Here is a 17,500-nt window from a genome sequence, read left to right as displayed (position 1 = left end):
CTCACTGTTAGAGCCACCAAACCTATTTAAAGAAATACATACATACATGCATACATACATGCATACAACATGCATGTATACACACATGCATGCATACACGCGCACATACATACATGCACACATACATAATACACATGCATGCATACACACATAGCACATGCATGCATGCACACACATAATACATGCATGCGTGCATACACACATAATACATGCATGCATGCATACATATACACATGCGCTGCTCTCCACAAGACTAGCACTGTGAGTACCGAACCACTACAATAGTTTTTGTGGGTTGTGGTAATTTGAACCCCAGGTCATCTTAGTTGCACTATAGTTGATGGCTATTCTTGGTTGCCAACCTGATTACATCTGGAATGAACTAAAAACCAAAAGGCTGGACACACCTATGAGTGATTTCCTTTCTTAATCAAATCATTTGAAGAGGGAAGACCGACTTCTAATCTGGATCTTTGAGGTAAGAAGATTCACCTTTTTTTTTTTTTCTTTTTTTCAGAGCTGGGGACCGAACCCAGGGCCTTGCGCTTGCTAGGCAAGCGCTCTACCACTGAGCTAAATCCCCAACCCCGAAGATTCACCTTTAATAGGCACCATACCTTGTACTGGCAGTCTACATAAGGGCACTGCAGAGTTTTCTCTCTCTTTGTATGCGTGCTCTCTCTAGCAAATCCATTCCTTCACTGGTATTAAAGCCTACTTCTTTGAGATTCTGGAATATATTAAAGCCCAGTATATGCCCAAGAGATCTAGCTTCATGGACTGAACAACTACTAGATTCTTGGACCTCCCATTTGTAGACAGCCATTGCTGGATTAGCTGGACCACAGTGTGTAAGTCACTCTAATAAATCCCCTTTCTATACATAGTCATTCCACCCGCTGTCACTTAGAGAACCCTGATCAATACGCACAAGAGAGTGACCCACCAAGCACTCTCAAACCCACTTTCTACACCAACTCACAAGAATGAAGCCACCCTGCGTGTCTCGGCAGCCACACTCGATTTTGAGCACACACTTGTCGTCTTGTAGCACATAGCCAGATTGACACACGCAGCCCTCTTTGCAGTGAGAGGGGCCTTTGGTGTTGATGCCCTCACAGTGGCCTTCGGGATCAGAGCAGGAAGGATGACAGGGGGGAAGGCAGTCTGTGAACTGGCTGTGGGCCGGGCACTGCAGAACTATGGGGTTCAAGGAGAAGGGGGTTAGTGGAGAGAGTAGAGGTGCCCTGTAGAATACAGAAACCAAGCCGGGTAGAATAACAGATCTTGGGGCTTCTCCCCTTTCACTGTGCATTCAGCAAACACTTACTGACAGTGGATTCTGTGCCAAGACATAGGGAAGAAAGGAGAAAGAATGTGGGAGAGTAACCATTTAGAGTCTAGCGTTGGGAACAGATTTAGCTAAACATGAGTCACCAGAGGGTTTCCTAACTAGGGTATCTCTTAGCCCTCAGCTTTAGGCCCAGAGGGCCCAGATCCTCTTGCCCTGCCTCTGACTTTTCCTGCCTTGAGCACACCCTCCCCACCCTGCCCACAGCTCCCTTACAGATTTTGACACAGGTACTGTTCCTGCAGTAAGTCCCTGAGGGACAGTGAAAATCCCGGCACCTCAAGGTCCCTTTCACGCAGGTACAGCTCTGCGTACAGTCTTCGGAGATCCAAGTCTTGCCTGCCTACAGAAGTCAGGGGATAAGAAAGGAGGTGTACACTGAGGGGATGCTCTCAAGAATCGGGCTAGCCTCATGTCTCAAGGGTTTCTGTATGCTCCCTGTCTTTGAGTTCCATATCTACTCAGCCAACCAAGTACCAGTACAAAATATCTGTTGTTTTTAAAAAAGATTTATTTATGTATGTGAGCACACTGTCGCTGTCTTCAGACACACCAGAAGGAAGCATCAGATCCCGTTACAGATGGTTGTGAGCCACCATGTGGTTGCTGGGAATTGAACTCGGGACCTCTGGAAGAGCAGCCGGTGCTCTTAACCCCTGAGCCATCCCTCCAGCTCCGTATCTGTTGTTTTTTAATGGGGCCGTAGACAAAAAGCCTTTATGGAGCATCATGGGGTGTGGCTAAGAAGTACATTGTTAGCCCAGAATCACATCAGACAGAGAGTGCTGCATGGTTCAGGGTTAGAAGGCTTGCCTAGAATCCCATAGTGATATACTGGGCTAAAGCTCATCCCCAGAGCATGTGTCTGCTGTGTACCAGGCCCTAAGCTGTCCTCACATTCCAGAGATAGCCATAAGGACAGGAGCATCCCAAGCAGAGACAAGCAGAGGGAAGGAGGAAGGGGACCCAAAACCTACTCTCCACGCCCACTCACCAAGATGAAGCCACGCTGGGTGTCTTTGCAGGCACACTCAGTTGCGGGCACACACTTGTCGTTATCAGATACAAAGCCAGTCTGGCAGAGGCAGCCTTCTCTGCAAATGGCAGGGATGTCGGGGCTTGTGGCCTCACAGTGGCCATCTGGGTTGGAGCAGGTAGGAGGACAGGGGGGAAGGCATTTGGTGTAGATGCTGTGGACCGGGCACTGAACACCTACAGGGAGGAGGAGAGGCAGGTTACTGGAGAGGTTCAGAGGGGCTGGACAAAGCAGAAACTACAGAAATCAGGCTGGGCTTGAGTGACAAGAAGCCGAGACTACGTTCATTCTGTTACTGCCAGCAGCTGTTAACCGAGTGTGCACTTGGTGCCACAACCTTAGAAAAGAAGAAGATGGATCTCCCAAGGGAACGTGGGAGACTAACTTGAATTAAAAGACTTAAATTGCAAAGGAACACAGCCCAGCCATGCTTTCCCAGAACCCCTCTGCACTGTGGTACCTCCTATCCTCCACCTCTTAGGCCAGGGGACTAAAGGACCTTCTTGTCTTGCCACCGGTCCCTCCAGAAATAAGCACACCCTCTCCACCTTCTCCATGGCCCCTTACTGATTTTGACACAGGTACTGCTGCCATCTTCATTGTCCCTGCACTGAGCCCCCAAGGGACACTGGAAATTCTGGCACTCAATGGTCCCTCCAATGCAGACACAGTTCTGGGTACAGCTATTGGAGATCCAGTTCTTCCCTTCCTGCAGAAGCCATGTGAAGGGAAATATAGTAAGTGGGAGGGAGATACTTCTGGAAAGACAGCCTTCCTGTCTGTATGCAGGTTTCACCTCCACTGAGTCAATAAACCAAGATGGGAGGTGGGGGCTGGAGGTGGTGTTCAGAAAAGAGCTCCTGTGTACAGTCCCCCATCAAGTGACTGGGGACATAGTTCAGAGGTAGTGCACTAATCGGAGCCTGTGCCAGGCTCTGACCAATTTTCATACTCCAAAGCCATTGGTCCAGACAAGTTCATTCCAGATTGAGAGAAGCAATGGAAAGGAAAAAGTGACCCCCAATCCCACTTTCTCCTCCCACTCACCGGGGTGAAGACACCTTTACCATCTCTGCAGCCACATTGAGATTTGAGCACACACTTGTCATTATTCAGCACATAGTCAGGTTGACAGATGCAACCCTCCTTGCAGGTGGCAGGGACTTTGTGGCCAGAGCCCTCACAGCGGCTGTCTGGGTCCAAGCAGGAAGGTAGACAGGAAGGGAGGCAGTTTGTGTAGTGACTGTGAGCTGGGCACTCCAGAGCTATGGATTAGAGGGAGACTGGCATAAGTTACAGGGGTCAGAAGGGGCCCGAGGAAGCAAAGGCTGCAGAAATCAGGGCAGGTTCAATCAACATAACTTGACTCCCATTTTATTATTATTCATTCAACTTTGGCTGAGTATGGGCTGTGGGTATAGCCCCGAAGAAATAAATGAGAAAGTAAACAAACAAACAAACAACATTCTTTTAAATTTATGTGGGAAACCTATCCAGGTTAGCCCATATAGCAAAATGCCCTTCATGTCTTCAGTCGATAAGTATAGGACATACAGTTGAGCACTAGGTATAATGTGGCCACATGGCAGTGAGGGAAACTGTTGAGAATTTAAAATGGTCTTTAAGGGAAAGAGCTAAACTCCAACACTCAGGGGACAGAGCAGAAGGATCCAAGAACCAAGGCTATCCTTGGCTATACAAGTAAGTTTTAACAATGTAGAGAGACAGGGCTCAACAGATGTCCCAGCAGGTAAAGGTGTTTGCTGTCAAGTCTGATGACCTGAATTGAATTTCTGAGATCCACACAGCGAAAAGAGCGAACTAACTCTCCAAAGCTGTCTTCTGATTGCTGCATGCCTGTGGCTACACGCTTGCACGTATGTACGCATGCTCTCGCATGCACGTGCACAGATAATAAACAAATAGATGTAATAACGCAAAATAGAGAGTGGGCAAATGCAGTACACGCTGCACTCAATGGAGTACACACTGCATTCATGGGCGGGCAGAGCGAGCCATACGCTGTTCGCATCGGTTATCCCTCAGTTAACTAACTGGCTCTTTCCCCAGCCCATCATGAGGGATTCTAGGCAGTCATTCTACCACTGTGCTATCCTCCTGGCCTGGCTGACTTAGCATGCACACCCTGTTATATATCAGAAGCCATCGAGGTGGTTGGAAGTATATTGGAGGTTGTACATGGGTACTGAAAAGACTCTATGTCACTTTATGAAAGGGACATAGACATCCTCGGATGTTGCTACCTTTGTGGTTCCTGGACCCAGTCAGAACCCCGCTGATATGAAGGGACAACTAAATTAACAACAACAGCAACAACAACAACAACAATAATAACAATAATAATGCAAAAAAGTTTTCATTATTCCTTGTTTTACATTATGTGTATATGTGTGTGCATGTGTGTGCATGCATACTTGTGTGTGGGTTTGCTGTGTCATGTGTGTAAGGGAGCCCACGGAGGCCAGAAGAAGGGATTAGATCCCCTGGAGGTGGAGTTACAGGGGTTTGGGAGCCATCTGATGTGGATGTTGGGACCTCTGCAAAAAGTGCTGAGTCATCTTTCCAGTCCCCCCTTTAAAAATTTAAAGGCTCTTGGTTTATGGTGAGGGTCACACAACCGTAAAGATCCTAACAGTGCCTACTGAGCCATCTCTCCAGCCCCCCCCTCTTTTTTTTAAAGTTATACAACTTAAAAAAGACCCACTGGTATTTGGAGGATCAGAAGTGCAAGGTCATGTTTGGCTCCCATGGAAGTCTGAGGCCAGTCTGGGTGGATGGCTATAAGGAAACAGTATTTTTCCAGACGCAACAAGGCATTCGCATACATCGACTCACAGTGGTTGTGACAACACGCACGAGACTTGCACAAGTTCAAGTTCAACAAAATCTCAGCATGGAGAAGGGAACCATGAATGAGCTCCTACCCTAGCTGAAGAACTATTAGCACCTGGTACCTGACAGGAGCAGAGCCAGCTTTGGGGACGTAGAATACACACCAAAGGATGCCTACACCTCCACAAATACCCCAAAATACCACCACCACCACCAACAACAACAACAACAACAAGCCAGCCAGGCAGTGGTAGGACATGCCTTTGATCCCAACACTTGGGAAGCAGAGGCAGGTGGATTTCTATGAGTTTGCGGCTAGTCCGGTCTACAGAGTGAGTTCCAGGACAGCCAAAGCCACACAGGGAGACTTTGTTTTGAAAGAAGAAGAAGAAGAAGAAGAAGAAGAAGAAGAAGAAGAAGAAGAAGAAGAAGAAGAAGAAGAAGAAGAAGAAGAAGAAGAAGAAGAAGAAGAAATATTACATATAATGCATGTAAGTGTATGTGCATACATATGCAGTTTAAATGAAGTGATGTCACCTAGGTTGGCAAAGCACCTACAGAGCAAGACTAACAAAACCCTCAGTATCAGGTGTGAGAAACCCCTTTGGAGTTGTTGGTCAGTGTGGTGGTTTATATATGCCTGGCCCATGGGAAATGGCACTATTAGGAGGTGTGGCCTTGTTGGAAGAGGTGTGGCCTTGTTGGAGGAGGTGTGGCCTCGTTAGAGAAAGTGTGTTACTGTGGAGGTGGGGCTTTGAGGTCCCATTCATATGCTCAAGTCTGCCCAGTGGGATCAGAGCCTCCTCCACAGGTGTCTGAGGAAGAGTCTCCTCCTGGCTGCCTTTGGCTTAAGATGTAGAACTCTTGGCTCCTCTAGCACTAAGTCTGTCGGCCATGACTCCTTGCTTCTCACCGTGATGATGGACTGAACCTATGAAACTGTAAGCCAGGCTCAATGAAATGTTTTCCTTTATAGGTGTTGCCTTGGCCATGGTGTCTCTTCGCAGCAATAAAACCCAAACGTAGATGGTCATGGAAGTCCAAAAAAATGCCCAACACAATGGAGCCGTGAGTGCCCTCCAAACGTGAAGGTAGATTCCGTTTGCTGAGGACACAGACACTGAAGGATCTGAGCTGGATCCTATCTGAAAGCCTTGCCCCGAGGACTGGTTTTCATGGTTCCAGGAGGTGCTGTGCAGATTTCAAAGGAAGGAAAGAAACAACCACTTGTCCTACCCAGCTGGGACCCCTATGCGTCACAACAGCAAGCGTGGTAAGATAGCCCCTCGGGTCCGATGCTGGTACTCATATCTTGGCAATAACCAAAAGCTGTCTAGTTGCACGTAAGGCCCGCTCAGCAAGAGGGAACGAGCGCCTGGTACGGGGAACCTAACCCGGGGTCATGGATCTTAATGAAGACTCCACCACTTCACTAAACCGGAATAATTTTGAGCTGCATTCTAACTACGTATCCTTTATCCACAGATAAGTATAGCTCTCTTGGGGCTGAGGATTTAGCTCAGTGGTAGAGCGCTTACCTAGGAAGCGCAAGGCCCTGGGTTCGGTCCCCAGCTCCGAAAAAAAAAAGAACCAAAAAAAAAAAAAAAAAAAAAAGTATAGCTCTCACCCTCAGCCTAGAAACTTCTCTTTGCAACAGATGGAGACCATCACAAATAATCAAGAGAGGTCCAAGTGTAAAACAACTGCTTAGACCCCCTCTAATAAATCTGCGTCGAAACGCCTACAACCAAGGCTCGGGAACACTGCAGAAGAGGGGACGGAAGGAGCCTAAGAGTCCGAGCGCCAGGGAATCTGCTGTGAGATTGTATCTCCTGGAAACAACGGGGAGGCTGCAGTCATGATGCTTATCTCCATGATAATGATAATTAGCTCCACAAATGAACCCCCAACTGATGATCCGTTACCAATTGGTCAGCCCTGAAATCATATATGAATCATATATAATGGAGATGGCTGTACTGAAGAATAGCACATTGACATTGGCTTCTAGTCTCCATATGCACAGACACATGCATATGCGCCCTCCCCTCCCCCTCTTCCCTCCCTCCCTCTCTCCTCTTCCTTCCCTCCCTCCCCTCCTCTTCCCTCCCTCTCCCTCTCTCTCTCTCTTTCTTTCTCTCTCTCTCACAAACACACACACCCCTTTCTCTCTCTCTCACACACACACTCACACTTACCTCTCTCTCTCACACACAACACATTTCTCTCTCTCTCACAAACACACACACACCCCTTTCTCTCTCTCTCTCACACACACACACACTCACACACACACCTTTCTCTCTCTCTCACACACACACACCTCTCTCCCTCTCACACACACACACACCTCTCTTTCTCTCTCTCTCACACACACACATCTCTCTCTCCCTCTCTCTCTCTCCTCTCTCTCTCACACACACACACCTCTCTCCCTCTCACACACACACACACCTCTCTTTCTCTCTCTCTCTCACACACACACATCTCTCTCTCCCTCTCTCTCTCTCCTCTCTCTCTCTCACACACACACACTCACACCTACCTCTCTCTCTCACACACACACACCTCTCTTTCTCTCTCTCACACCCACATTTCTCTCTCTTTCTCTCTCTCTCACAAACACACACACACCCCTTTCTCTCTCTCTCTCTCACACACACACACACACTCACACACCTTTCTCTCTCTCTCTTTCACACACATCTCTCTCTCACACACACACACCTCTCTTTCTCACACACACATCTCTCTCTCTCTCACACACACACACACCTCTCTTTTCTCTCTCCACACACACACCCCTCTCTCTCACACACATACACACACACCTCTCTTTCTCTCTCTCTCTCTCTCTCTCTCTCTCTCTCTCTCTCACACACACACACACACACCCCTCTCTCTCTCTCTCTCTCTCTCACACACACACACCTCTCTTTCTCTCACACACACATCTCTCTCTCTCTCTCTCTCTCTCTCACACACACACACACACATACACACACACCTCTCTTTCTCTCTCTCTCTCTCTCTCTCTCTCTCTCACACACACCTCTCTTTCTCACACACACACCCCTCTCTCTCTCTCTCTCACACACACACACCTCTCTCACACACATCTCTCTCTCTCTCTCTCTCTCTCTCTCTCACACACACACACACACACACACACACCTTTTTAGGGTATAGCGGAACACACCTATTACCCCAGTGTTCAGGAGGCAGAGGCAGGAAGACCACGCTTTTGAAGCCAGCTTAAGCTAGAGAGAAATTGAGGAACAGTGTGGTTTCAGCGTAGCTATGGGGTAACCTCAAGGCACTCACGGCAAAAGCTGCTGTTCCTCCAGATAGGTGGCTCGAGCCCCTGGTTCCGGCAGGAATCTTCGAAAGACTGCAGAGAATCACAAAGAGCACGGAAGAGTTCTCCGAATTCACAGAAGCTGTTCATGCACTTCAGCAAGAAGGGCTTGGTGGGTACCCGGGAAGAACAGTGGGCCCAGGCGGGACTCTGGAGGGCGGTTTGACAGTTCGCCTGGGCTTGCTCAAAGTCTATGGGCCTGCACTTCCCATGCATGACCTCCTGCTGTTCCACATGGACGCTCTGTTCTTCTATTTTCTGGCAGCTGGAATGGGAGAGCAATGGTTCAGCAGAGCTGGGTTGGCGGTACATGCCTGCTGTCCCTGCCCGCTGTCCCAGTGCTTGCCAGTGGGAGGCTGGGGGATCAGAAGTTCAAAGTTGGGGCTGGTGAGATAGGCCAGCAAGTAAAGCACGTGCCACTAAGTCTCAGGACCTGAATTTGACCTGGAACCTACATAATGAAGAGGGAGAGAACAGACTCATGCAAATTGTCCTCTGACCTACACACACACACACACAGGCACACACACGCACACACACACGCACACACACGAAAGGTGATGGTGAATAGCTCAGCAGGTGTAAGTACAAGACTCCCCATGAGCATCATGGCACTTTTGAGCCCATACTCACACATACACCATATGTACACGATAACGATGAATAAAATAAAATGGAAGTTGGGAATATAGTTGCAGGTTAGGGCCCTCGCCTGGAATGTTTGAGGTCCACTATCCTACAAAAAGAAGAGGAGGAGGAGGAGGAGGAGGAGGAGGAGGAGGAGGAGGAGGAGGAGGAGGAGGAAGAAGAGGGGGAGGAGGAGGAGGAGGAGGAGGAAGAGGAAGAGGAGGAGGAGGAAGAAGAGGGGGAGGAGGAGGAAGGGAGGGATGGAGGGAGGGAAGGAAGGAAGAAAGAGAGAAAGGAAGGAAGGAGAAAAGAAATAAGGAAGGCACTAGGTGTGGTGCTGCATACTTGCAATCCCAGACCGCAGAGGCAAACAAGAGGACATTGGTGAGTTCAAGGATAACCTGGTGAATCTATTAGGTTCCGGGCCAGCCAGAGATACACAGTGACAGTGTCCTGGAAGAGTGGATGTGAAGAAGGGAGGGAGAAAGGAACAGAAGGAAAGGAGGAGGGGAAGGGAGAAGGGGAGGAGGGAAGGATGGACGGACTTAGAGGGCCATTACTTTGGGTCAATGTTCTTATCTTTCCAGCTCTCCATGAACTCCTGCTCATTCTCAGCCAACTCATCACTGGGTGTCATGAGTTCATCCTCTTCTTCACCGTTGAAATTGCCACACACACCGCAGACCTAGGCGGGCAGACGGGAGTGGCTTTTCAGTGCCATGGAACACTTTTTTGGAACACACTTCTTGGTGTTCAGGAGAAACCTAGGGCCTCAGACAGGTGCCTGAAGTAACTAGGCTATGACCTTCTCTGCCTTTTTAATTTTTTTCTTTGGAAACAGGGTTTTCTGTAGTTGGCCCCAAACTTGATGTGTAGCTGAGGATGACCTTAAATTATTGATCTTTCTGCCTCCAGCTCCTAAGGGCAGGGATCATAGGCTTGCACCACTACACACAGTTTATGCACTGCCGGGGATGGAACCCAGGCTTCCTGGGTAGTAGGTAGGCACTCTTGAAAGCAATCGAACCTAAGCCATTAGTTTCTGAGACACCATCTCTCTCGGCAGCCTGGAGCTTGCCAGATCAGAGGCAGGTACCAGCATACCAAGTTCTAAGGCATTTTTCATCCATACATGTTTGCCATCCTTACATAGAATGAACATTCTGTTTCCTTCCTCTATGCTAGGGAATGAATCTTCGATATGTTAAGAATGGTATGCCTTTCTACACCCCAAACCCACCTCCCCAGCCCACAGCCTTCTAACCTTCCCATTAGAGGTTGCAGGAATTTTGATAACTAAGAAATTATTGCTCTCAAACTTGACTAGAATTTCATCCTTAATTGTGACAATGGTATAGACGCCTTCAGTCATGACACTGAGTCCTGGGATCTGGGTGGTGGCAGGAAGGGTGATCATTGAGTCATTGATCTGAAGAGGAAGATAGAACCATGAATAGATGTGGGAACCAGAGGCCCTCCTCCCAGCGTTCACTCTTCTTTCCCCTCCAGGATTAGTACCAAGCTTATGAGGACTAAATGGTTTTTCTGAAGAGTGATGTGGAAGTTGAAGATGTCAATATACAGCTGATAGGCACGGAAAGTCTCGTGGCTGTTGGCGATCATGTCAATCTTGGCACTGATCGTGAAGAAAGGCAGGTTCATGCTGGGGTGGCACACTTTGACCAAGATGTAAGTACACGCCTCTTGGATAGGATGGCTATGATCATCAAAGCTCACGATCTGGGAATCCTCTGAGATGTGACACTCTCCCACCTCTGTGGAGAAAGAGGTGGCTGAGGAATCATGCCAAGGCCCATAGGAACACAGTCCAACCTTCTCTCTGCCTAGTCCAGGCCAGAGAGACCCAAGAAAGAGAAGGACACATTTAAGCCAAGTGGTGGTTGTGTGGTGGTGGTGCACAACTTTGATCTCAACACTCAGGAGGTAGAGGCAGAGGCAGGCGATCACTGAGTTCAAGGCCAGCCTGGTCTATAGAGTGAGTTCCAGAACAGCCAGGGCTACACAGAAACCCTGTCTTGAAAAACAAAAACAAAGGAAGGAAGGAAGGAAAGAAGGAAGAGAGGGAGGGAGGGAAGGAAAGAAGGGAGAGAGGGAGGGAAGGAAGGAAGGAAAGAAGGAAGAGAGGGAGGGAGGGAAGGAAGGAAGGAAAGAAGGAAGAGAGGGAGGGAGGGAAGGAAGGAAGGGAAGGAAGAAGAAAGGGAGGGAAGGAGGGAGGAAGGGAGGGAAGGAAGGGAAGGAAGAAGAAAGGGAGGGAAGGAGGGAGGAAGGGAGGGAAGGAAGGGAAGGAGGGAGGGAGGGAAGGAGGGAAGGAAGGAAGGGAGGGAGGGAAGGAGGGAGGGAGGGAGGAATCAAAGTCCAAGGACCTTTTGGCATAAGGCTTGAGGGCAGGATAGGGTGTGACTCACCCAGCTAGGAATTAAAACATACTGTGGAAGAGCAGGGGCAAGGCCAGTGAGACTGGTGAACAGGTAAGGGAACTTACAGCCAAGCCTGAAGACCTGAGTTTGATTCCCAGATCTCACTTGGTGGAAGAAGAGAACTGACTCCCGTAAGTTGTCCTTTGGCTCCCATACATTCCCACCTCCCCACACAAAATAAATAACTAAATATACTTTTTAAAACATTAAAGACTCCTGAGAGACACAGCCAGAATACAGCAAATACAGAGGCGAATGCCAGCAGCAAACCACTGAACTGAGAATAGGTCCCCTATTGAAGGAATCAGAGAAAGAACTGGAAGAGCTTGAAGGGGCTCGAGACCCCAAAAGTACAACAATGCCAAGCAATCAGAGCTTCCAGGGACTAAGCCACTACCTAAAGACTATACATGGACTGACCCTGGACTCTGACCCCATAGGTAGCAATGAATATCCTAGTAAGAGCACCAGTGGAAGGGGAAGCCCTGGGTCCTGCTAAGACTGAACCCCCAGTGAACTAGTCTATGGGGGGAGGGCGGCAATGGGGGGAGGGTTGGGAGGGGAACACCCATAAGGAAGGGGAGGGGGGAGGGGGATGTTTGCCCGGAAACCGGGAAAGGGAATAACACTCGAAATGTATATAAGAAATACTCAAGTTAATAAAAAATAAAAAAATAAATAAAAAAAAAAGAATTAAAAAAAAAAACATTAAAGAAAGAGCTACGTGTGGTGATACATGCCTGTGATCCCAACTTAGGAACGAGACACACGAAGATCAGAAGTTCAAGACCAGGCTAGGGTGGGAAGTAAGGGCATTGTAATTTGAGTTCTGCCACAAGTCCTTCAGGTAAGGCCAGACTCCAGCACAACAGGGCGTGTCAGGGGGAGGTGAGAGGACTTGGGGGGCTGCTCCTCAGGACTGAAGGGACATTCCTGGCAGCATGGCCCCGCTTACCTGCAGCACAGCGCAGCAGCCCATCCTGGCGCAAACACACGTGGTTGGCCTTACAGGATGTTGGGCTGCAGGTGATGTTGCTGGGAACGGAGCACGTGCAGAGGGTGGTGCAGGTCTTCTCTGTGTACCAGCTCTCCCCCAACTGTGGGGCATGGCCATCATCAGCAGAGCCAATAGGAAACTTGGAAACTGGAGATGGGTGGAGCCCTCCCCAACCCAGAAGGGTAACTGCATTTGGTCCCTTCTCTTCCCCCATCTTTCTCCCGTCCTCCCCTCCCTCCTTCCCTTCTCCTTTCTCTTTCCTCCCCTCCCTTCCATTCCTTTCTCCCCCATGGCCATTTTCCCCCATCCATCCATCCATCCATCTTTTCTTTGAGACAGGCTCTTACTATGTAGCCCAGGCTGCCCGTGAGCTCATGGGCCTTCTGCCTCAGTCTTCCAAGGGCTGAGATTATTAACAGGCACCATCACACCCGGGTCTTGATCTTGAATTTTTCTCAGCTTCTCAGCATCTAGCCTTTGTCCTCACCCCCAAGCCCCACCCCGGGCTCTGGCCTGCCCCACCGCTTCTTGAATTCCAAGCCCACCCCCCACCCCCCCCCCATCCAGCCTACATGAAGCCAGAAAGGAAGAGCATCCCCTGCCACCAGGCCTCTCACCAGGTGATAGGAGCCATCCTGGTCACTGCAGCCACACTCTCTGAGGGGCACACAGGTGGTTCCACTCAGGATGTGGCCTCTCTCGCATTCACAGCCCTCGACACAGGGCAGTGTTGGACAGTCCTTTGGGATGCTTAGGGTAAGGCAGGTGGCTGGGCAGGAGTTGGCACATGGGCTGTAGTTGCTCCTGGGTGGGCACCTCAGAGCTAAAAAGGACACAAATGTTAAGGAAGGCAGAAAGTTCCTGGGAAGGTCTCAGGTAGCCCAGGCTAGACTTGAGTTTGTTATGTAGTCAAGTATGACCTTGAACTCTTGAACCTCCTGTCTTCATCTTACCAGTTCTGGGACTATAGGCATGTGCCGCCATACTCTAGTTCATTTATTGATTAGCTACTTGATCAGTACAGGGTTTTACTGATGGCTTCAAACTCAATCCTCCTCACACAGCCTCCTGATTGCTGGGCTTACAAGTACAAACTACCACACTCGGCTGTCATGGCTCTACAGTGAATTATTGTATAGCCTAGCAAGGTACACCTATAATCCCAGAGCTCAGGAGGCCGGTGCAGGAAGACATGAGTTCAAGGCCAGCGTGAGATTTATGAAACCCTGTCTTCATTTCTCCAAAATGAAGAATGACCTGGTATGGACTCCAATATGGATGAACCTGGGAAGTCATGCTATGTGAAAGCAGCTGGTTATCGCAGGACGAATTCTATATGATTCTTTGTGTGCACATCTTCACATGTGTGTGGATACATGTAGGGATGCGTGTACGTATGTGCAAGGAGATTAAAGTCCCACCTATATTAAAAGTATCATTGTTTAAAAAAGTATCATTGTTTTAAAAATATTAAAATGACACCTAACCTCAGGTGTCGATTTCTTAGGTGCTGTCCACTTTTTTTTTTTTTTGAGAGAGAGAGAGAAAGAGAGAGAGAGAGAGAGGCAGAGACACACACAGAGAGACAGATACAGACACAGACACACAGACATAGACACAGACACAGACACAGTCACAGATACAGACACAGACACACAGACACAGACACAGACAGACACAGACACAGTCACAGACACAGACAGACACAGTCACAGTCACAGACACAGACAGACACAGACATAGACAAACACAGACACAGACACAGACACAGACAGACACAGTCACAGTCACAGTCACAGTCACAGACACAGACACAGACACAGTCACAGTCACAGACACAGACACACACACAGACACACACACAGACACACACACAGACACACACACAGACACACACACAGACACACACACAGACACAATCACAGTCACAGTCACAGACACAGACACAGTCACAGACACAGACACAGTCACAGACACAGTCACAGACACAGTCACAGTTACAGACAGACACAGACACAGACACACACACACACAGACACACAGACACACACACAGACACAGACACACACACACAGACACAGACACACACACAGACACAGACACAGACACAGACACAGTCACAGTCACAGACACAGTCACAGACACAGACACAGACACACACACAGACACAGACACAGACACAGTCACAGTCACAGACACAGTCACAGTCACAGTCACAGACACAGACACAGTCACAGACACAGTCACAGACACAGACACAGACACAGACACACACACACAGACACACACACACACACGCACACACACAGACACACACACACACAGACAGACACAGACACAGACACAGACACAGACACAGACACAGACACAGACACAGACACAGACACAGACACAGACACAGACACAGACACAGACACAGACACAGACTATGCAGTCCTGGATGGCCTGGAACCCCTTATGTACCCAGTTTGACCTTGAATTCCTGATCCTCCTGCCTCCCAAGGGCTAGGATTTCAGGTATCTCTCACTATGCCAATTCTTACAGGAAGTTGAGTTCATAGAGTCAGGACTGAGGAGGGGGTGTATGTGGGATGGAGAGTTAATAGGTCAGAGTTTCCGCTGGGGAAGAAAAAGTTCAGGTGACAGATGGTCATAGGGGTTTGGTGGTTGTAAAGTGAATGGCCTTCTTACCACTTAATTTTTGTATACTTAAAAAATGTCCAAAATGGTTTATACAAATGGTATCACATATGATCCTTTGTGGCTTCCGAGTTTCTTTTCATAGTTGCTTAATTATGTGACTTTTGAATTGTTTCCAATCTTTTTTCTTCTTAGTGAGGCCTTGCAAGATCAGACAGCCAGGCCTCCAGCTGTCCTTCCTCCCACCAATGCCTCCCAAGTACAGGTTACAGGTTGGCCCTTGTAGCCCAGACTTCCATCCCCTGGTTGGCTGTGACGAAGGATGTTTGTGCAGACTTTTGTGAAGTGGAAAGTTTTGGTTGTGTCATATGATGCAGACTCATGTAATGTTTTCCTAAAGCAAGGCCCATGAGAGGACCTGTGATGTTTGAAGAGGGTGTAAGTTGGACGCAATGAACAGTTACAGGGCACTTGCATAGCTAGCCATGCGACGTTTTGCTAGTCTCCTGTCTTCACAGACCATCATTTCATTGAGAGAGACATGGTAGAGAACGTCTCCTTGAATTTTGACTGGTTCTGCTCACTCCTGCTGGCTCATGCCAATTCAGCAGAGACCTGCTGTTTCCTCCGATTTGTGCCATCGCTGCTGATTCATGTTTGATGACCTGATCTGTTGGTGGGTGACACTACTCAACTGGACTGCTGGTATCCTGGCCACGGAGATTGGAATCGCCACCAAGAGCTACTTCTAAGGTCCACATCCTCCTGTCCTATTCACCATCTTTTCTCCCCTACCTTTAGACAGTGGGCTAGAAGTGGGGGTTGAAGCACTTGAAAACTTTTATTACAGTAAGTTCTGGAAAGTGTATGGATTTCGGCGCAGATGAGTTACTATTTTCTGCACGCATGCAGGACAGGATTGTAGGTCAGAAGATTAATCTACTTAATTATTTAGAAGCTGCCATACTGTCTTCCCCAGATGTCTAAAATGGGTTTTAACTACATGATGGTGGGTCTGCGCAGCATACACAGAGCCTTGGACTTGATCCTTATGACTACAGTGATGGAAAAGGAAGGGTGTAGGTCTCAAATCCCAGCAATCAAGATGCTGTTTGAGGACACCGTAGAGTGCGCAGAGAGGTCAAGACTGATTTTGGCTACTTAGTAAGGGTTTGCCTCAAAAACCAAACAAACGCGATCGGGGAGGTGGCCCAACAGGTAGTTTGCCAAGTGACTGTGAGGACCAGAATTCAGATCCCCAGATCCTACATAAAAGCTCCTGGTCGTCTACCTGTAATCCCACAACTCAGGAGGCTGAGACGGGGTTCTCAAGGGCAAGCTGGCTAGCTAGGCTAGTCCGCCAAAGAGCTTCAGGTGTACAGAGAGATCCCACCTCAGCAAATAAAGTGGAAAGAAATCAAAGAAGATACCCGAGGGTCAACCACACACATGAAAATGAATACGCAGGAATGGATCACAGGGTAAATATGCTCGCTGATAATCTGTTCACCTGAGTTTGCTCCTGAGGACCCTCATGGTGGAAGGAGAGAAGCAACTCCTGCAAGTTGCCCTCTGACCTCCACGGGCACTCCCTGGCTTATACATACATGCACACATGTCAAAAAGAGAAAAGGGTGGCATAGCCACATACATGCACACCGCACACGAATTCACATGCAGCAAAAAACAAGCAATCCAAACAGAAAACAAAATACATTTAAAACTGTTTAAGGCCTGCTTCTGGCCAGGAAGGTGGCTCATAACGTTAATCCCAGCACTCAGGAGGCAGAGGCAGGCCGACCTCTTCGAATTTGAGTCCAACCAGTTCCAGGCGGCCAGGATTACATCGTGAGACACTGTCTTAAGATTAATTAATTGATTGAAAATAATTTTTAAGTGGCCTGGGGGAAAGGGGACAATAACTAGACACTAGGGCAAATTTTTGATGAGATAAAAATGAGATGGAATCCTGTAATCCTGCTTTCCTGACCTACACAGCAAGTTTGAGGCCAGCCTGGGTTACAGGAGAGCCTGAGATCCTGCCCCAAAACAACAGCAGCAACCAGAACAGGAGCAAAAGAGGCTCCGGCCACTCTCAAGCAAACCGAGGACAGCGGCAAGAGGGAAGAAGCAGGATGAGGAAGGGGAGAGCGAGCTCTCGGAGGGGTGGGTGTGCAGACTGAGGAACTTAGCTTTGGGA

General features: G+C 48.6%; 1 protein-coding gene across 14 annotated transcripts in view; it reads right to left on the bottom strand.

The window, feature by feature from the left end:
• Zan (zonadhesin) overlaps positions 1–17,500 on the bottom strand; it is a 112,040-nt gene that overhangs the window by 53,505 nt on the left and 41,035 nt on the right. For all 14 annotated transcript variants that reach the window (XR_010056383.1, XR_010056382.1, XR_005491878.2 and 11 more), the window contains 11 exon segments: positions 13,278–13,483; positions 12,619–12,760; positions 10,744–11,000; positions 10,490–10,654; positions 9,786–9,910; positions 8,565–8,863; positions 3,435–3,652; positions 2,955–3,096; positions 2,346–2,563; positions 1,568–1,694; positions 983–1,200 (listed from right to left, as the gene is read on the bottom strand). Coding sequence is in view for 9 of the 14 variants with exons in the window: in NM_001107134.2 (NP_001100604.2) it covers positions 983–1,200; positions 1,568–1,694; positions 2,346–2,563; positions 2,955–3,096; positions 3,435–3,652; positions 8,565–8,863; positions 9,786–9,910; positions 10,490–10,654; positions 10,744–11,000; positions 12,619–12,760; positions 13,278–13,483 (2,117 nt within the window). In the remaining 5 variants the exon portion in view is untranslated.

This window comes from Rattus norvegicus, chromosome 12, assembly GCF_036323735.1.
Source record: "Rattus norvegicus strain BN/NHsdMcwi chromosome 12, GRCr8, whole genome shotgun sequence".
Lineage (NCBI taxonomy): Eukaryota > Metazoa > Chordata > Mammalia > Rodentia > Muridae > Rattus > Rattus norvegicus.
This window is presented reverse-complemented; position numbering and strand designations above follow the sequence as displayed.